The following is a 20943-nucleotide window of genomic DNA, read 5'->3' as shown; positions in this document are numbered from 1 at the left end:
TCTAGGGAAACTTTGAAATTGAACTTCTTGAAACAGACCCATAATCCTGCTCTCCTAGGAGGCAGGCAGGTAGGCTCTCTCTTCCTTTCTCAGAAACCATTTAAAGGGTTGCTTACAGTGTTCATTTTGGCCCTGGGAAGTATAACACGGGGGCAGAGGTTTCCTTGGGAATTAAAAATTGCATCAGTAATTACAAATTGAATTGTTGTCTCCTTCAAAGATCCCTGCAGCTTGAGGCCATACCAGCCTGGTAAATGAAAATGTTAATGGTTTGCATGTTTACACACAATGTGCGTGTCAGTGAATGAAGTCAGCACCCGTGGAAGGGCTGACTGTAGAACGCTCAGCCCACCACCTGGTTGCATGGGATGTGCTGTGTTGGGCAGGAGACTGGCAAGCAGAGGCTGAGTTAGGGAAGGATTTGCCTTGGCTTCACTGTCTAGGTTCCTGTGCTGTAGGGGCAAATTTAGAGTTTTGGTTGCAGCCAGCAAGAGGTGTTTAGACTTGCCTCTGCACATTAAGTAGTGAAGAGGAATCTGGGAGCTGGATACCCATGTGCCAGGTAGTATCCATCCAAAATGTGCAAGGGCCCAGTGTGCCCTCTGTCCACTTGCCCAGTGCCTTCCAGCTTAGGGAAGGGGACAAACTCTTTACATTCTCAAGCATGTCCTGATCTGTAAGTGAGATTATAATGATTCCCACTTCCAGGGAGTATTGTGAGAGTTAAATGAGATGATTCATGTAAAGGAATTATAGCCTTCAGCATACAGAAAACATTTAATAAATGATAGCAATGCTTGTTATCATATGTTGCCAAGTAGGAAGAACCTGGATTTATCAGGTCCATGGACATGGGTCCTAGGCCTTGCTTTCTCCTGATTCCAACTAGTTGTGTGAGTTTGGATATTTCTTTACCCATTTCCTTCTCTCAGTCAAAGGGAAAACAGTCCCCTTGACGTCTGTGATTCAGTGACCATTGGTATTGGTCTCTGTCATTCACATCTGCAAACTACTGCTGCTTCTAGCACTTTGAGAAAGCCTCAGTTTGGCTGAACTCTGTGGGCATGGGAATGCTTTTTGTGGTGTTAAATGCCTTTTAAATGGTTACTGCAGGACAGGCCTAGGTGAGCTACTCTGGCTGACTTGAATACTAACTTCCCACTTTCCAGTACTGTGTTGTGATTGTTTTATTCATAGATATACAGGGTTATGAGCCTAATGCTGGAGCCTGGTTGCCAACTCACTTTCCATTGGTTGACCTTGGGTATGCTTTTAAACTTCTGGATCTCAGTTTTTCCACCAGCAAATAGTATTTATTTCATAGGGTGGCAGGAGGATCGAGCAGTTTGTGCATGTTTGCTCAGAACAATGTCTGGCATGAAGTAAGTGTTTGGTAAGTGTATTATTGGTATTATTTGGGGGCTAAATGCAGAGAGTTACATTTTATTTTAGTTGAAATGCTGTTACATTTTGTCCCTTGTTGCCAGGGATGAAAACCTGAACCTGTGTAAGCCAGACCAGCACACTATTGCTGACCTGCATCCCCAGCCCTGATGTTGCATTATTAAAGAAAAATGGGCAAATTCGACAAAGTGCAGGCTCAGGGTCTAGAGCTAAAGAACCTGAAGGTGAGTGGGAGAATAGGTGTTGGCTGTTGCCATTCTTTTCCCCACAGCTGCTGTGCACACACACATTTTTCACATGTTGTCAGCATGTGCAAATAATTTCACCCTTTAAATTATCTTCTGCATGGTCTTCACAGCTACTGTAATGACTGGCATTCTGTCATGTCAGTGATCACAACTTATCACCTCACTCACTGCTGCCAAATATGGGAAGTACATCCCCTTTCTGCTCTTAAGGTAAGGTGGCAGTGAGTAGCTTCCAATCGAGGGCCTTGATTTCCATTGGATGCTTTCCTCAGGGCGAGGCTCAGCTTAAAGCTCCTGGCCAGTATCGTTGGAGAGGCCTAAAGGATCTTGTCATGTTGTTTTCCAAAAGGCCACATCTGTGTGAGCAATGTGTAGCCACAAGCTAACTGCACATCAGTACTGATGTTTTCCTTTTAAAATCGTTCTTATAAAACTCAAACTACACTTGCTAATGCCATACTGATGACTTATCTGATGACATGGAGCTCAGGGAATGGGTATGGGAAGTTCATGAGCCATTATCAGTGCCAAAGGTCCCATTTTGTTTTAAAAATTTGATTTCCCACAGCTCTTTGATTTGGGTTTGACTTAGTCACATTCCAATGCTGAGTTTTATCAAGAGAGACCTGAAGCCTTGTTAAGGAAACCCACTTGCCATGGCAGCTTTTTGTCCTCTGTCTCCCAGAGAGCAGTGATTATTAAAGAGTTCCCTTACAGGAAAGCTGCAGAGTGAGCCTGGAGGGGCTAGCCTTGTTGGTGGAGTGCTTGCTGCCGGACAGCAGGGCAAGGACCCAGTGCATCCCCTTTGCTCTTTACTGTTGAGGGCTGACTCTCTCTCCTTTGCCACCTGCTTATGTATGATGGGGCATGGTCTGTTAGCAGCTTGCTGCCCTTGAGGTGTCCAAGCAGTTGCGATGGGTGAGGGTGTGTCTGTGTCTATTGAGTCTGTTCATCATTGAGGTCTGAAGCCATGTTGGGATGTGATCATAAATAGGTCCAGAGTCAGGAGAGAAGGTTTAAAAGCAAAAGGTTATTCAGCATGCTTTTAGAGTTACTGGTGTCTTGAGCTAGAAAGTTAAAAAAAAATCTTCTAAAATGGTTCCCTAATTTTACCAGGAAGAAACTGAGGCTTAGAGAAGTGAAGTGACCGGTCTGACACCCTGTAGCTAGTGTGTGGTGTGGTCCATCAGGATAGTGATATAACAACAAATGTGAGTAATACCAAAGCCATGCCACACAGCACAGCCTGTATCATTAGACCATGTGTGACACAGTGACGTGTGTAACAGTGGGCTGGGTATGAGGCGATGCCAGTGGCTTCCTGTGTGTAGGCATAGTGCTAAAGGTCAGTGTGCCCTGCTGGCTCCTGTGTGTGTATGCAGTGGGTGTGTGACTCTAATCACCCGAGCATTGTGTTTTATTAAGCAAAAGCTCAGATGTAGGAAATGAAAACCATACGTGTGAAAGAGTTTTTCTCATGAGAAGAGTAGGGTGTTGTTTTGGGCGTGGGTAAGAAAAGGGAAGGAAACGGCTCTGTCATCAGATCTCTCCAAGTTTAGAACAATGTCTGTGCCTCACCACTGGCTTTAGGATGTGCTTTGCCCTGGGAACATGCGTACAGTGCATTTCTGGGTTTAGCTCTTTCTTTTCCAGCTGTTTAGAGGGCGTCACCATTATTTAAGATAATGGCAATAGCCAGCAGCCACTTTTGTATCTAATTACCTCTCCAGTTCTTCTCAGGGATGCTATGAGGCACTTGATTTCAGAAGTCACTTCATGCTGAAGTGCTGGGGACTCTTACAGGGGCCCTTGTGGACTATGCAGAGGAGTCTGCCCCAGGATACTTGATCTGTGTTAAGAGTCAGTAAACTTCTTAAAGGGCCAGATAGTGAATATTTTAGAAGAATCAAAATTGAGACTATTATGTAGATGCTTATATAACGACTTTAAATGAAATTCATTTAAAAATATAAGGACCATTCTTGCTTGCAAGCTATAAAAAGAGGGCCTTGCAAAAGGTGGCTGAGGGGAATTGGGTTATAAGCAGAACTTTGCCAACCCCTGGCCTCCAGTGTCTTTGGTTTGGGTGTTTTTTTTGCAGTAATTGTACTCTGTGAATCAGAAACAAATCACTCTTCCTTTGCAGAAGGTCATAGCATCTTCTGGTTCTGGCTATGGTTGTGCACACCTGTAATCCCAGGGACTTGGGAGGCTGAGGCAGAAGGACCTCAAGTTTGAGGTGAGCCTGGCAACTTAAATAAAAATGAATAGGGCTGGGGATGTGGAGTAGAAGTAGAACACTTGCCTAGCAGATGTGAGGCTCTAGGGTCACTCCCTAGCATTGCAAAAAAAAAAAAAAAAAAAATCTTTTGGTTTTCAGGTTAGAAAAGGACTTAGATGTTGTCCTGTGATTGCCTTGTCTTTGTAATCAGGGCCAGGCTGAGCCTTTGCTTCTAGTCTGCCACACCGAGTGTGGAGTGAGTGAGAGGAGGTGGGAGACTGGGCCTGAGCCCTGGCACTCTAGGATCAGTAAGGGGAGCACCTGGGGATGACCAGCAGGCAAGATGCAAAGGTGGTCTTTGTGTTTTTTGTAGTCTGCAGGGTAAGTGAATAGTCTCCTGCTATTTATTTACCATGTAACCCTGTCTGCCTCAACTTGTGTGTCTGTAAAAGGAAGGCAGACTGTGGCAGCTGTCTCTGCGAGGAGTACAGGAGAGTCTGCTGCAGCACTCAGCTCGAGGCCTTGGGGTCACTGTTTTTCAGACCTATGCGCTGGAGTCTTCATACCTTGATGATTGCTGCACACTTTGAAGGTGTGTCCTTGTGTTGCTTTTTTGCTTAGTCACCCGTGCACCAAACTGTATCTACCAGCATCTACTGTAGGGCAAGGAATCACTGCCTGTTTCCTTCCTGTCCTCTCTTTGTGATTACCATCGTGATCTTTGGAATGAGTTTGCTGCGTACCTACTTCCCTAAGGTGCTCACTAGGGATTAGATTCCACGTAAAGGGGAACGCCACGTAAAGCCAGTCAACCCTAAGACATCTCTTCACTCACCAGGAATGTATGGTCTATAGCAGGGGCCTCAGGCTTTTTCTGTAGATTCATATAGTAAATATTTTAGGCTTGGCAGGCCACATAGAATCTCTGATGCACATACTTCTTTATTTTCTTCTTATAATTCTTTTAAAAAGTAAAAAACATTTGTTAGTCCTGGGCACTTTAAAACAGGCCTTGGTCTACATGAGATGACTGTGGTCCAGCATGGCCTAGCAATCTGCCTCATGGCATTGACTCCCAGGTGTGATTCCCTCACACACTAGATCAGGCTTGAGCAGAATCTTCTAAGACTCCATGCTCTGCCTTCCTGTCTCTCCTGGAGGCCTGGCTCCCAGGAAGGCCAGCTGCCCTGTCATGAGGATCTGAGGCTTCTTGCCCACAGCACCCTGATGAGCTAAGTAAGCAGCTGTCACTGCCCTGCTGGAGCCTTAGGTGACTTCAGTGTCCTGGGTGCACTGGAACCAGAACACTGTAGCGGAACTCCTCCTGCCTCTAAGGTAATTTAGAAATCTTTAGCAGTAAAGGGGAAGCAGTGAGGAATTATAAAGAATGATTGCCTACCTGCAGAATGCAATTGTTTGGTTATTGTGTTTTGGTTTTTGCTAGGAAGTATCTATGCCAGTAATACATGGCAACAAATCTGTTTATGGTCAGGGTGAGATGAGGGCATGATGTGGTTCTTCTGCACTAAATCCTCTCAGCAGCCCTCTCTGGGTAGAGGCTGGGGCCTGCAGGCCTAGTGTGATGGAGCTTTTCCCACTCTTTCTGGGATTTTGCTTACAGTCATCGTGGCCCTCAGCTCCAGTACAGCAGGGCGCTTGCCAGCTGGGGAGAGCTGTTGCTCCCACACCCAACAGTTCCAGATTGCTTTACTAGTCTCCAGTTTACCCGAGGACCTTTGGCAATAAATAGCTCATCCATGGGCAGCTGGCCTTGACCTATGCAGTGAGGCCTGCTTGGGAAAGATGAGCTGGCTGTGGCCAAGAGTTTGAACCAGGACCCAGAGATATTTGGTGGGCATTTGAACTGAAGAATCCTACAGGATGGAGCCAGGCAGCCTGGACATGCTTCCACAGTAAGACAGAGGAGCACCCAGAAGAAGTGCCTCTGTGCATTTCTGTAGTAATGGTTGATGAGACACTTCCATGTACCAGGCATGGTCACGTGGATCACAGATCTACTGCAAGACTTAACTTTCTAAATGGGAAATGTTATCCACTGGGGAATTCTATATGAAGTGTGAGAGAAGGTGATAAGTGCTGAGGGCGGGGGCAGGGAAGGAAGGAGACTGTAGGGGTCCCAGGCAGTGGGGCTCAGATGATAAGTTAAACAGGCCCCGTGGACGTGGCTCATTTTGAAGGTGAAGTTTGTGTAAGTCTTGGAGGAGCTAAGGGAGCTGGCCAAGCACACCTAGAGCAGAAGCAATCTTAGCAGGGGGTCCTGGTAGGTGTTTCAAAGAATAGTGTGAATGCTGGGGTGAGTTGAGTGAGATCCCATGAGCCCTAAGGAGCACTACAAGGGCTTTGGCTTTCATTATGAGAGAAATGTACAGCTATTACAGAGTTGTGAACAGAGCAGTGAAATAATCAGAAATTTTATTTTTTGCCATGCTGGGGATAGAACCCAGAGCCTGTGAATGCTAGGCAAGTGCTCTCCCACTCAGCTAAAATATTAAAAGAAGTACTTCCTGTGTTGAGAACCCAGCAGAGCTAGGGTAGCAGCCCATGGGAGCTGGTGCAGAGGAGAGGCTGGGAAGTGGTCAGATCCAGACGTATCTTATCAGTTAGAGCCAACAGGATTTCCTGATGAATGGATGTGAAGTGGGAAAAAGAAGGATCAAGGATGCCTCTAGGGCTTCTGGCCCTAGCAGCCACTGTGCAGGTGAGGTTGTTGTCAACTCAGATGGGACAGCTGTCAGGAAGCCAATTGTGGAGGGAGACCAGGTCCTGCTCAGTGTGACAGCAGCCTCTTAGATCTCCAAGTGCCAGGCAGAGTGTACAGTTAAATGTATGTCCAGGCCAGAAGTATGAACTAGGGAGTCTGGCACAGATCATATGTAAAGCCACAGAGTGGATGAGCTCCTGCTGAGACTAAGCCTGTATTGTAGGGAGAGTCTGCAGAGAACCTGGGGCAGAGAGAGCCAGGGAGGGCTGGGTGCTGGTTTTGGGCAGTATCCTTCCCTCTCACCCTCCTGATACCAGCTGCATAGCTTTCCTTGGGTCCTAGGAGACCCCTTACGTTCTGTGCACCTTCTACCTTCCTTTTTACCTTAATAAGTGTCATGGGACAGCTGAGGCTAGATTGGTAGTGTCTTCCCCCTTTGTCCATTTGCAAGAAGGAGACAGGTAGGAGTTAACTGGCTCACCACAGGTTGCACCAGGGTTATGCCAAGGGGCCTAGCCAGGACTGGCTCCGAGGTGGGTGCCTCACTGGGGTCCTTGTGTCCTTCCTGAGCTGCAGCTAGCTGTCGTGCTGCGTGTGATGTCTGAGGTGACTTGTGTGGTTTAGACAGTCCCAGGAAAGGGAGCAGACTGGGCAGGAGTCGTGGGGTGGGGGAAGGAGCCAACACATGGGGTGCGTGGTTCATTGATCACTTTCTTGTTTCATTTTCAGGCAACAAAACCTGCTATGCATCAGTACTATAGGTGCATATCTCTCCAGACCTGGTTCCTCATCTGAACCTGGTGTGACTGTTTTCTTAGGTCTTCCAGGGACAGTATATAGCTAGTATCATTCTAGATGTGTAGAGAGAAGCTACTAAGATTCATTACTTCAATAGTTGCTTTAGGGCTCTAGGGAACTCTGGTTAAGAAAGAAGCTGAAATAGCTGGGTAGGTACATAATTACAGACTGATAATCACTAGGAAAGATCAGAGTGGAGCTCTGAAGGCTAAGTCAGAGTTAATTAGGTGAAGTGTCAGTGGGCTCTTGGGGAGGGAGGAGATCATGGGCATAGGCCCTGAGGCAGAGGCACTTGGGACCTGAGATGTGGACTGTAGCCCTGTCAGAGCCTTGAGTTCAGGGTACCAACAAGCCAGGGAGCCACAAAGCATTTTCAATGGTGTGTGTTTGTGTCTGTGTCTGTCTGTCTGTCTGTCTGCGTGCCTGCCTGTTTCTCTAAGAGATTGATAAAGAAGGAAGAGATCAGATTTGTGCTTTGAAAAAATGATGGCTTGGAGGGAGAGAGCCCTGGAGAGGCAGGAGTGCAGCTCTGAGGGTGAGTTAGGTGTCCTGGAGGCTGGTGGCAGTAGCACAGAGTCCCTGGGTACTTGGAAGGTAAGATGTAAATAGGCTAGAAGTGAATGAGCTCTGGGTTTTGAAAGAGTGCAGGGGGCCTGGGTGGCCTCAGGTTTCTGGTTTGTGTTGGAATGTGCTTGCCATCCACTGAGACGTGGAACATGAGAGGAAATCCATGTTGTTTATTTGGTTCATGTATAAACAGTGGATAGTGGCTCTTTTAGGGCCTTTTCAATTGGCATTAGCCATGGAAGTCTAAACTGTTGGCTATAGATGTTCACATACTTGAGAAGTTAACTTCATTTCTCCCCAAAGTTCTTCACTTGTGGGATTCGGGGGCTTTTTACAGGAGTAGCTTCAATGGACAGTGCTACATGTCCACTTGGAGAGCTCTCCCTCTTACCTGGCACCTGTGCCTGGGGAGGGAGCTGCTCAAACAAACCCAGAAGAAGGTTGAGAGACCCCGCTGAACTTGTTTTTCTTTCTCTTCATGGGCAGTTGGGCTCCTAATGAAATTTGTTTCTCATTAGGGTCCCAGAAAGCCTCCATCCATGAGTGGCTCACATGATTCTCAGAACTGCTCTGCCAGGTGTCCTCCTGCAGGTAACTAGAGGTTGCTCCAAGGGCCCCAACCCTGTAATGACACAGTGTCAGGAGTGACAAGTTAATTTCCTGTTTATATTAAAATGACCTTTGTGAGATGTGGGGTGGCACCTCCTGGGTACATGGCTTGCAGGAGAGAGGTGGGAGTTTCTTGATGAGTTCAGTGTCGCCAGCATCGTGTTTCAAAGGGTCCCAGGAGGCTGGCTGTGCCAGTGACTGATTTGCTTCCATGTTTCCTTTGCTTCTTCCAGCTAAGAACAAGCTGAGGGGGCTTGCTCTTTTCAGAAAGTGCAGTCTGAAGGAAGTGTGTTCAGCGGAGAGCAGGCTTGTGTGGAGGGGTGAGGGCTTCTGGTGGATGGCTCTGTGGGCACTCTGCAGCGCTACTGAGGGTTCTTGAGCAAAACCGCCACTCAGGCTCACCTTCCCAAACGTCCCAGCATTGTGGAGAAGCCAGAGCTGGCTTCACATGATGTTCGTTTAATGCAATGGATATGTTTAATGCAATGGATATGACTGGTAATTTTATTATACTTGCACAGTAATGTTAAACTTCGGCAGTTGGAATGTTTGTCTTATTTTTGATTTTCCTTTTTTGCCAGAACTCTCTTTATAGTTCAACTAAGTAATTGTAGAAAGACTTTGTGATGGTATTTAACTGCTGTGTCTATAAAGTACCTGGGTTTGAAAAAGCACATCATAGAATCCAATCTTCCAGTCCTTTTTGGGGGTGGGGGGAGGGTACTGGGGATTGAACTCAGGGGCACTCCACCACTGAGCCACATCCCCAGCTCTATTTTGTATTTTATTTAGAGACAGGGTCTCACTGAGGTGCTTAGCTTCTTGCTGTTGCTGAGGCTGGCTTTGAACTTGCGATCCTCCTGTCTCAGCTTCACGAGCCTCTGGGATTTCAGGTGTGCGCCACTGTGCCCAGCTCCTCCAATCCATTTGACGGATGTCAGTGAGGACTTTCTAAGCCTTTGGCCCTGAGCTGGGCACTGGAGACAGCACCAAGCAAAACTGATTTTTGGGGGGAGGAAGGAGGCATGACACTGGCCTGCCACACAGGCACAGTTTAGCAGAAAGCTCCAACCCAGTTACCTAGTTTGGAGGTCAGGGAAGGTCTGCGGGAGAAAGTAATGGTTTGAACAGAGGAACCTAGTGTATCCAGATGGTCTGGATGTGATTTGACACTGACTTCAAGGTGGGCTTTGGCGGCCCTTCAGGTTGTCCAGTTGTATGGTGGAGCTGCAATACACACAGGCGGGGATGCACTGAGTAAGGTAGCATCATGCCCCACCAGCATCACCCTCGAGAACCACTGTGGTCTTCTCAGCCTTGGGATGGAATGCTGTTTCTCCCTTTCCCTAACTCTTCTCTCTTCCCCCTCCCTTACTCCTCCCCCCCTCTCTCCTTGTAGCCCTTTATTTTTTTATTTTCAAATAGGGACTCACTGAGTACTGATGCTGGCCTCCAATTTGCCATCCTCCTGCCTTAGCCTCAAGTAGCTGGGATTACAGGGGTATGTCCCCATACTGGCCACAATGCTATTTCTTTCTCTTTTTTTAAGAGAAAGAATTTTTTTTTTAATATTTATTTTTTAGTTTTCGGCAGACACAACATCTTTGTATGTGGTGCTGAGAATCGAACCCGGGCCGCACGCATGCCAGGTGAGTGCGCTACCGCTTGAGCCACATCCCCAGCCCACAGTGCTATTTCTTTGGAGCAGGAATCATAAACTACTGGCCAGATCAGTCAGCTGCCTGGCTTTGTAGTGGGAATTTCATTAGTACAGAGCCACACCCATTCGTACACTTATCTTACCTTCCTAAGTGGCAGCTGAGCTGTTACAGGAGACTGTGGCCCACAGAACCAACAATATTTAGTATCTTGCCCTTTAAAAGGAAAGTTTGCAGCCCTCTGCTGTAGAGCAAATAAAGGAATTAATTTTATATTTAGGGACTATGGTGTGAAGGAAATTGCTATCTTCCTCCAAAGTCAGAGCAGGGAGTGAGATACTGGCACCTTAAAAGATGAGCAGGGCTGAGGAAACTGTTGCTTCTCTCCTGGGATCAGGTGTTCATCAGTGGAAATGAAAGTGGTTTCCCAAAGTACTTAACCCACCTCCACCCTCTATCTGTCTCTTGTTCTGTCTGTGCACCACTGGCCCTGGGGTTCAGGAGACCACCCGATGCTATGTTCCTTCAGTCCAGGGGGCGAGGGTGGGTCAGGCTTACTGTGCAGGTAGTGATGTTCCTGGACTGAGAGCCACCGAGATCCCAGTGATGGTAGTAGGCACACCAGGAAGAGAGTGGGGAAGACCCTGTGATGACTGTCCTGAGCTCCCACAGCGTGTCCTGTGGTTAATAACAGCGCAGTCTCAAGGACACGGGCCATGTAGTCCGTAAACCAATTCCGTTCATCTAAATTTTGGGGTGGAATTAGTTTATTTGCATTTAATTATAAGTTTGATTCAATTGGACAGTTGTAAGGTGGCCATGCCCGTGTTGTCTCTGATTCCTGCCTCCTGGTGTCCATACCTCTGTGGGATTCCCCTCCCTTTGAGTATGGACAGGACCTATGACTCCAATGTGGGGAAGGCAGGGGATGTCACTCCCAGGGTGAGGTTATTGAGCTTATCTTGCCAGCAGACTCACTCTGGAGACATTCTTGAGCTGAGGGCATCTTCCATCCTTCAACCAGCAAGGGCTGGGGCCCTTAATCCTCTCTGGGTAGGGGGCAGACAAATGGCTTCCCTCCACCCTGTAGGTTTCCTGATGGCACTACGATTAAATTGACATAAAACAGATCAGCAAGAAGTAAACCATGTTTAGTTAGGCAGGCACAGGCGTCCCACCAGGCAGAACCGGGAGAAGTGCTGTTCAGGAAAGAGCAGGGCTGGGGCTCCTGTCGGGGTGAGGGAGGAATCCTGCTTACTTTATAGAGTCTCTCAGGCCATGGAAATCTGAGCAGCTTCCTAGCGTACCCCTTTACCAGTGTAGCTTTTCTTTATGGGTGCCAAGTTCTTCCATAAGGACAGAGCTTTACTGTGGTCTGTGAGTCAGAATAAACCTGCCAAAGAAGTCTGTTTCAGGTGGCACATTTTGGTCTCCTGTAATCACTTTAGACCCTTCCCTGGTGGCACCTACAGGCAAGCGCTGTGCCCATAGCACCTGACTACAGCCTCAGGGAGATCTGACTGTGCTGTGCTGGGATCCTGACCCCCAGAGCCTGCGAGGCAGGTGGCCACTGCCAGCTGCTCAATCTGTGGTATTTCGTTATGCAGCAATAACAAAGCCTTTAAGAAGGTCACTGCCAGGTGTCACTGCTACATATTTAACATTATAAAAATCCTGGGCTGGGTTTGTGGCTCAGTAGTAGAGCACTTGCCTAGCATGTGTGAGGTACTGGGTTCGATCCTCAGTACTGCATATAAATAATAAAAATAAAGATCCATTAACAACTAAAAAGTAAAAACAAACAAAAAACCCTGGCCAACCCTGGGAACCTGCACTAGGTATTTCCCCCTTGAAACTTGTCCTTGGGGCTGGGGTTGAAGCTCAGTGGTGGAACACTTGGCCTGGCATGTCTGAGGGGAGGCCCTGGGTTCCATCCCCAGCATTTTTTACTCCCCGCTCCCCAAAAAAGTTGTCCTTAGATTATTGAGTCACTTAGCCATTACAGTGAAATGCACCTGAAGTCCAGCTCCTTGGGAGACCGGGTGGGAAGATTACTGGGACCTGGACAACTTAGGCAGATCACGCACATCTCAAAAGAAAAAGAAAAATTATTATGTTACTTGACAAATGGAATATGGAGATGGTAGCTTAGATAAAATTATGGCATCAGTTATTAAATTTAATGAAGTTGATCACTGGAATGATAGGAAAAAATATCTCTATTCTTGGTAATTGTTTGTGAAGTATGTAAAGGAACAAGGCACTTGTGCAAAAAAGCTTAATTTCATGACTGCGAATTCTCTCTCTCACTACTCTCAGCAGCCTTAGTGTGTCCTGCCTCCATTTGCTAATGAGGAGGGGAGATTTGATGTCCATGCTTTCAGAGCTCGCAAGTGATGAAGTCAGACTTTGCAGCAAGCAGAGCCCCAGCCAGTGACTGCAGAATTTCAGCCCCAGGTGCTCTTCCCTCAGCTGAGCACCAGGGAAGGTTTAACCCAAGCCCTAATGTGACACCACCTGGATGGAACATCTGAATCTCTGTTTTGAAGAGCTTCTAAATCTCTGGTTCCCTTTTTCTTCCTACTGGGCCAAGCCACATGTGACACTGACACAGTATTTCTGGCAAGCCACTCATAAGGAGATGCCCTGAACACAGTGGAGGAGGGGACCCTGCACACCACTGCTCCAGTCTGTCACTGAGGGACATGCAGCGGGTAGGCTAGCCTGACTGTCCTCCCAAGAGTCAGCCCCAGCTCCAAGACAGTGGCTCCTGGGGACCTTAGGACCCGTCCTTCACTCATTGCTCATGAACTACTCTTGCCCGTGAATCCCCGTCAGGGCCTGCTTTCTTCACTTGAACTTCAGGGGCCCCTCTTGCAGAGTGTGAGGCCATGTTCATGATGACATTCCATGGAGGGATTTCTGATGTCGTGAGTGTCCTGTAGCCCGTTGGTCTAGCGACTGTCCTTCCAGACCTACCCTGTTTCATTCATAAAAAGCAGGGGAAACAGTAACACCAAACCCTAGTGTCCCTGTGGCCCGTGGCTGATGTTTGCATGGTGGTGCCTGGGCTGGGCAGTGGGCTACTGCGCCCCCATCGCTGCTGCCAGAAACAGGCGGGTGGAAGCGGACTTCTGTTATGGCATCAGTTTCTTCAGGGGTTATTTCTGTGTTAATTGTAGTTCCTGAAAACAGCACTCTGGGCTATATTAATAATTTAGCTTCCCCAAGAAATATCTTTAATATGAATTTATTGGACTATTGATTTTTCCTGAGGTATAGATGTTGAAGGTTTTTTAAAATATATTTTTTAGATGTAGACGGACACAACATCTTTATCCTGTTTACTTTTATGTGGTGCTGAGATTGAACCCAGAGCCTCGCACATACTAAGCAAGTGCTCTACCGCTGAGCCACAACCCCAGCCCTGTATTGAAAGTTTTTTTTTTTTTTTTTAAGAACATTGTAGATTTTGTAAAATGAAAGTTGAAGACTCAGTTCACAGTTACTTTACATCTGCCTCGAGAAGCAGTACTGGGAAAAGCTACATCTTCTCTTGGGTTCATATACTTTCTTCTAAGGGATAAAACTTGCCCCTGGTAAACTCAGAGCCAACCAGCTGCAGCTCAGTCACAGTCGGGCTTGTGTCCTGCACTCTGACCTCGCTTGCTTTGACTGTCTATTGATTATGTGTTTCTCGTTGCCTAAATGAAGACTTGCCATTGGGTGAATTGTTTTGTAACTTTTCACGTTAGCTTTGTGGTTCTCTTTGACCTTACTTCTGAGCAGAAGCCGCTGTGAGTGTGTTGCACCGATTATTAGGCTAGTTGTTTTAACTCATGGAGATGGACTGCGGCTTGTGTGAAAACTCTGGCTTTTGCTTTTACTCAAGGGCTCAAACCCCTGTGTGGTTCTAACAGGGGCTTGACATGGAGTGAGCAAGATGGGTTGGAGCGGACCTAGACTCTTGTTCCCGTCGGGCTCTGCAGCAGCTGGACCGCTGTTTGCCTTCTGTGGCCACGCCTCCTGTACCCTCCCCAGCCTGCCTGGGTGGGAGAGAGGAGGGAGAGCTCTTGGCAGATGCCTTTTGCAGGACCCTTCAGTGTAAGGGAGGGGGGTCATTTTAGTCCCATTTTTAGCATTATGGTAGTTTGCGTCTTTCCTCTTAGGGTAGAGCATTTTAGCTTTTGTTTTTGCTTTTGCATTTCCTGTGTACAACTCCTGAAGCAAAATGGATTGCTAAAAATGCCACTTGATGTTTGTTATTTTGTGCCTAGAATAACATTCAAGACCTTTGAAACTGTGAGCACTAAAATAGTTTTAGGAGAAAGAAACGTCATCTCTGATACTCTTTTCTATAATTTTTTTAGAATGTTTCTAGTTGACTTTGTTTTTAGGTAATTGGGCCTACATAGGGCTGGGGGTGTTAACTCAGTAGTAGAGTACTTGCTTCACATGCACAAGGCCCTGGGTTCCATCCCCAAGACGACCCTCCTTCCATATGCACACCTGTTTCTTTCATCAATAGCGATGCAGTGACATTTTATGTGAGCATCTTGCATTTCCATTTGTATGCAGAATATTGGGGATTAAACCCAGAGCCTCATACACACTTGGCAAGCACTTTAGCACTGAGCCACATCCCCAGCCCATGAGTACCTTATTTTTTTAAAAAAGTACAGTAATTTTTGGAAGAAGATCATGGCTGAAGATGAGAGCTGCTAGAAAGTACAGCTGGGCCACTTATACAGTGACCAACTAGCAAACAAGCCATGTGCCCTTCCACATGAATGGAGCTTGCATGTGGCCCACCACAGGGCAGACTTGGGTTATTCCCGGGGGTCCTGAGTACCTAGTGCATGGTAGACATTTGGCAGGTATTTGCTGGGTAATGGAGCAGTGTGGCATGTAGGGAAGGGTGGAAAGGGTCAGCAAGGCTAGGCTTCAGACCCAGTGGGCTCCCTGTCTCCTAGAGGACTTGGTCACATCAATTGCTGAGCCCACCTCAGTTTCTGATCGATGGTGGTGCAAGAGTGTGCATCTCTAAGTCCTTTCACGGGGGCAGTGACTGCTGTAGGCTCAGGACCACAGTAAGAACCACTGGCATAACCTAATGCTCTCAATTTCCAGATGAGAAAGGAGTCTCAGGGAAATGGTGCTGTGCCTGCTTGACACCACTGAAAGCCAGGTCTCCTCCCATTTCAGGGATGAGAACTGTATTGCAGTGTCCCCAGACTGGCACAATGCTGTGGTGGTGACCCCATGCTCACTTCTTTCTTGAGATCTAGTCCTAGCCAACTGGCAACCTTGGAACAGAACAAAAGGACTTGGTTCCAGCTATCAGTTCTGCATGCCCTGTATCAGCCACCCTGTATCACCCAGTGATATCCACCACCAATGGAAGGAAGGGGTTCCATTGGAAGCTGAGTGAAGCCCCGTGATTGTTCAGCAGTTACACTCCCAAAGTTCCTTCCCATGTTGGAGATCTCATCATGGTACCTGGGGAGTCAGCTGCCCTGCGGATTCCTGGCCACTTTGTGGGGGTACTCTGAAGGCCCTCATTTGCTCACTGCCCTTCTCTTTCCTCTGGAGTAGGGGGAGGTTCTTACAGCCCTTTCCTGTCCATGGCTTTCTTTTTTTGTTATTATTTTCCTTCCATGGTACTGCCATGCCATCTACCCAGCACCTGCCCACCTAAAAGACGTGGTCACTGACTTAGGTGTCAGGAATATTCGGTGAGCTTATACTCAGCCAAGTAGTGTCTATGCTCAGGCTTTCCCAGTTGTTGTGTAGCTTTGGACCTGGTCTTTTTCTCTGAGCTTTAGAAAGATGAAAGATGGCCTGCCTGGCAGGGCTGGCAGTGGGTGCTGCCCACGTTGCAGGCTAGTGCTAGAGCGCAGTGTGGAAGGGATGGGCCCTGCTCACCTTCACTCTTCTTCTTTACCCTCCCCCCCAGGGGGTGTCCCAGGACACGCTTTGGATTTAGCCTTGTGGCCTTGTACTTTAAGACAAAGTTGGGAGAATTCATTTTTGGCTAGGCATCTCATCACCAGAACGTTGGGAACAACGGGATCGCTTGGTTGGAGGAAAGATGGCTGGGTGGAAGGCTTCCGCCTTGGATACTGTATTTAGATTTCTGAATTAGCGCTTTTGGCAGCAGAGAAGGAAGCATATCCTGCACCCCAGAACCACATGATGTAGCATTCTCGGGAGGCTGTGAGGCTTCCTGACCCAGTAGGACTTATGCAGCCCCATTGCCGTGCTGGCGCTTATATGCCCTGGCCTCCCAGGACAGCTTCTACCAGCTCTCTGGTACGTCTGACTCACTGTGCTCTTGCCTCTCCATGCACTCAGGCATGCCCTCTTCAGGCCACATACCCCTGCCCACCTGTGGCCCATGGAGAGGCCTGAAGGCATGCTTTTTCTTGACTGCTTTGCTACCCTGCTTCACTTTCAGGTCCCTGCATCTCCCCAGAAACCATTTCTCAAGAGCCTGCTGAGAAGCCCATCCCAAAGTTTAAGTGTTAGCTGGGGAGGCCCCTGCTTCCCCAGATTAGGCTGGGAGTCTGGCCCAGCTTCACAGTCATCACTCCTGATGTGTTTCATGCCTGCCCTCCCTGACCCTCTGAGTATTTGTGCCCATCTGCCTGCCTCCCCTACTTCCTTCCACTGTTCTCCTCCACCCAGGGGATCTTTCTTTCAGAGGAGGGTTGACCCACACCCACACCTCCCCAGGCTCCTGCTAGGTCCTGGCTGGCAGATGGGGCAACTGTGTATAGATGAGTTGTTTCCTGAACTAAATTCAGAGATCCAGATTCTTTGGTTCCTGAGGAAGAGGGACATTAGTGGTGGCCTTTTGCACACTGGGGAGCTGGCCTAGGGCCAGTTTATGACACAGAGGTCTGAGCTCATGTTTATGTCAGGTTGATTTCCTTGAGTAAAAGACTAGGATTTTAAAACCTGAGAGTGCTCTGTAAGACTGGAAAGAAGCAATTGTGAATTTTAGCTATTTATTTATTTATGTGTGTATGTATGGTCTGGGGCTGGAATCGAGAGGTGCTCTACCCTTGAGCTATATCCCCAGCCCTTTTTTATTTTTTTACTTTGAGACAGGGTCTCTGTAAGTTGCTGAGGCTGGCCTCAAATTTGTTGTCCTCCTGTTTCAGCCTCCCAAGTTGCTGGGATTACAGTTATGCACAGACTATACTATTTTAGCATTTTATTTTTTTAATTGGTTTTATTTTTTAAATACATGACAGCAGAATGCATTACAATTCTTATTACACACATAGAGCACAATTTTTCATATCTCTGTTTGTATATAAAGTATGTTCACCCCAATTCATGTCTTCATACGTACTTTGGATAATGATGTCCATCACATTCCACCATCATTGCTAACCCCCTGCCCCTCTCTTCCCCTCCCACCCCTCTGCCCTATCTAGAGTTCATCTACTCCTTCCACGCTCCCCTCCCTACTATTTTAGCATTTTAGAATTAGCCTTTTTTCATGGTTGGTTTAGGTTCTCTGCTCTCAGAACTTCATGTTGAAGATAAAGTGACAAGCAGCCCTTTGAAGCAATCCAGACTTTCCTCAAGCTTCAGGACACAGAGTTCTGTAGTAATATTTTTGTTTTGATGAAAAATTTAAAAATACTAAGCTCAACCCCCGCCACAAAGAATACAAAAATATTATTATAAAGAAAGTAGACATATTTCAATCCCTGCTCTGTGGTAGTTCTTAAATTTGCAAAGACAATTAGAACCAAATGTGCTTTAAAAGGTAGCCTCAAAAAACGTGCATACTTTCTGGCTCCATAATGCGCTTCTTCAAAGTATCCATACCCATTCGCTGCTGCAGCCATAGCTCTTGTGCGCCTACAGGCATACTTGCTGGTCCTTTTGAGTTGCATGTCTTTGTAGCCAAGGATCCCTTAGTTCTGAGGACACGGTGACTGGAGACGCCAGTCACAGAATGAAAGCTGTCTTTTAGAAGATATGGCCATGGTGGTTACACCCAGGGCCGGTCTTCCTGGAAGAGAACAAAGCAGCAGATTTTCTTCATGGTCTCTCGATGGCTCTTGGAAATTTCCGTTGAACACTGTGGCATTGCCCTTCCTCCTGCTTCCCTCCCTAAGGAAGGAGCTGTTGTGACCCCGCACAGGTGGGGGTCCTCATGGACAGGCGTGTCCTGCTTTCTTCAGACCAGAGGACCTGTGCTCGGGGCTGCTTATTTTCCCAGTTGATTGTGTTTTCCTGTTTAGAAATCTCAAGGTTTTCCATCTCAAATGTAAAATGTGGTTATCATCTTAGAATATGCTGGAGGGACTTTAAAGTTACTTTGTTTTCTACTGAGGATACAGTTAATCCACAGGTCAGGTCAGCAGTGGAATCTGGCCCCAGACTGCAAGCTCTGGGCCTGTTCCTGAGCAGAACCAACCTGAGGCCACCTGGCTTGGTTGGGTTAACATCTCCTTCTCCCTTTTAGAAATTCTGCATTAAAAATCACTGTTTATGCTTTGTGTTTCCCAGATTAACACAAAGGTTGTGTCCAGATCTGCTTTCTTCTGACTGTGAGGCCCGTGGTGTGTGCACACCCTCTCACCCAACACCCTGTCTTTCTGACCCACTGTCCTCCCCTCTGGAGAATACTGTTGCCAAGCAGTTACTCCAGGGCAAAAGGCACATTTTTTTCCCAGCCCAGAGTAGGTGTTAAGCAAACACTACAGCTATGTAAAAGTAAGTCGTTCAGCAGGAGGAAGAGTAGCCCAAACCTTGTTCCTCCACTCTGGATGGAACATGTCATCACACAGGCCAAAACACAGCAGGTCTTTGGGAAGCACTTACCTACTCTGACTGGTGTTCTGAGTGGCACAGGCTCAGAACACCCCTGGGTTGGCTGAATTTCCTTGCTGGGGTGATTGGTCACTTGGACTTTGGTGGCTAGAACTGATGGGTCATAGCCTCCCCTGATGTCGGTAATGCAGGCCTGCTGGGCACAGATTTGTTTGTTCCCCAGCAGGAGAGGCTCATCCTAGGTGGGGTGGATTCCCCCGGCGTGTCTCCTTCCACGTGCCCTTGCTGTACTGGGCACACCCACCCTCTTCTTCAGCTGAGATTCGGAATATTGTAGCAGCTTTACCTTTCTTCCTAAGACCCTGTCTTCTGAGCCAGCTTACTGCAGTCTCCTGCAGGTTTGTGAAAACCCAGGTTCAGTAGAGTCAGGAGTCCCCTGTCGGATGGGCTGGAGAGCTGGAGACAGTAACTATCATCGAAGGCCCAGCCCTTGCTCTGTCAGATGAGAGAATCAGGACACTGGTTTTTCAGAAAATAACCCAGAGAAAAAGAATTTAAATCCTTTGTGACTTGGTCATGGTCTAAAGTCTTTGGACACCATGATAACTTCCCATAAGCTAATTCTCCCTTAGAAATGGCGCCCCTTTGCCTTCACCTCAGTTCCAGGACCTGCTCAGGAAGCTCAGCCAGCATCATGGTGACTTGGTCAAAGGTTGTGGTCCCTACCAACCCTGACCTGCAGCAGCACCTCTGAGTCCAGGAAAAGTGAGAGCTGTCTCAAGCCAGTTATGGCTGAAGTAAGTCTCAAGAATTCAGCTATACCACCTGGGTGCCTCTGGCGTCTTGTGTTTCACTTCATAGTTTAAGCTGTGGAGTTGATTTGGGGACCTGCCGGTGGGTGTTACTGTAGCAAAGGTTAGCAGTGGAGTACTGGCCCCAGGTGGCCAGGGCCGCTTTGAATCTCCCCAACTCCACACCCCGCTCAGCCTGGTGTGTGCTGGGCAAGTGCTCTACCACTGAGCTACATCCCAGCCCTTTGTATTTTTCATTTTGAGACAGAGTCTTCCAAGTTGCCCAAGTGGACCTCAAATTTGTGATCCTCCTGCTTCCACTTCCCCATTGTCTGGGATTATAGACCCAGACCTGGGTGAGCCTCCTCTTTTTCACAGCCAGATCCACTCTGTTTGGAGGACTCAGTTCAGGGCTTCGCTTGTGAACTTTTTCTGGATCTCTCAAAAGTAGCCTTTTTGTGTTGTTAGCATTCGGTTCTCTCCATAGGCATGGCTCTACTTCCCTTTAGCTTTTGTAGGAAGGGTCTATATTTCTGTTCAGCTCCACAGCTACTTGCTGTGCAAATCCCCAGGTCTGGGCTGGTTGAAATAGCTCAGCCAAGCTGTATTCAACCCAGGGGGTGGGCCTGAATTTGATATTAAAAAAAAAAAAAACATTTATTTTTTAGTTGTAGATGGACACAATACCTGTATTTTATTTTTATGTGGTGCTGTGGATCGAACCCAGCGCCTCACGCAGTAGGCAGGTACTCTACCTCTGAGCCACAACCCCAGCCCCTGAATTTGATTTTTTAACTTTGTTTCATTGAGCAAGATGCCAAACTCCCAGCTTGGAGAAGACAGGTATCTGCCTTCCTCTGACCTATGTGGGCCCTCTGACAAGCAGAGCCTGCCTTCTGTGGGAAGACTGGCTGTTTTAAAATAGGAGACATAAAGGGTACAGCGGCTGAGGGAGAACAGACCCCCCTTCTCCAGCAGCATGCCAGTTCCTGCCCTGAGGATTCTCAGATAAGCACCTGAGGGATTTTGTTGAGATGAGGTCTCCCCACATTGTCCAGAACGCTGGGGCTCTCTGCCTCAACCTGCTGAGTACTGCCCAGGCAAGTTTTTGAAGAAAAGATTCCCCTGG

The 20943-nt window shown here is 47.6% G+C and overlaps 1 protein-coding gene across 15 annotated transcripts in view; it reads left to right on the top strand.

Moving 5' to 3' along the window:
- Positions 1–20943, top strand: part of Rapgef1 (Rap guanine nucleotide exchange factor 1) — a 123880-nt gene that overhangs the window by 27798 nt on the left and 75139 nt on the right. For 2 of the 15 annotated variants that reach the window (XM_058581852.1, XM_058581851.1), the window contains exon 1: positions 4982–6592. The exons of 6 other annotated variants lie outside the window; for them this stretch is intronic. In XM_058581852.1, the coding sequence (XP_058437835.1) occupies positions 6517–6592 (76 nt within the window). In that variant the 5' untranslated portion in view covers positions 4982–6516. Of the gene's footprint in view, positions 1–4981; positions 6593–20943 lie in introns of those variants that run through there. 7 more of the 15 variants (XM_058581854.1, XM_058581853.1, XM_058581856.1 and 4 more) reach the window with 7 other exon arrangements.

The sequence above is a fragment of the Marmota monax genome, unplaced genomic scaffold, assembly GCF_021218885.2.
Source record: "Marmota monax isolate L192 unplaced genomic scaffold, Marmota_monax_Labrador192_F-V1.1 WCK01_AAM20220418_F8-fsc00020, whole genome shotgun sequence".
NCBI lineage: Eukaryota > Metazoa > Chordata > Mammalia > Rodentia > Sciuridae > Marmota > Marmota monax.
This window is presented reverse-complemented; position numbering and strand designations above follow the sequence as displayed.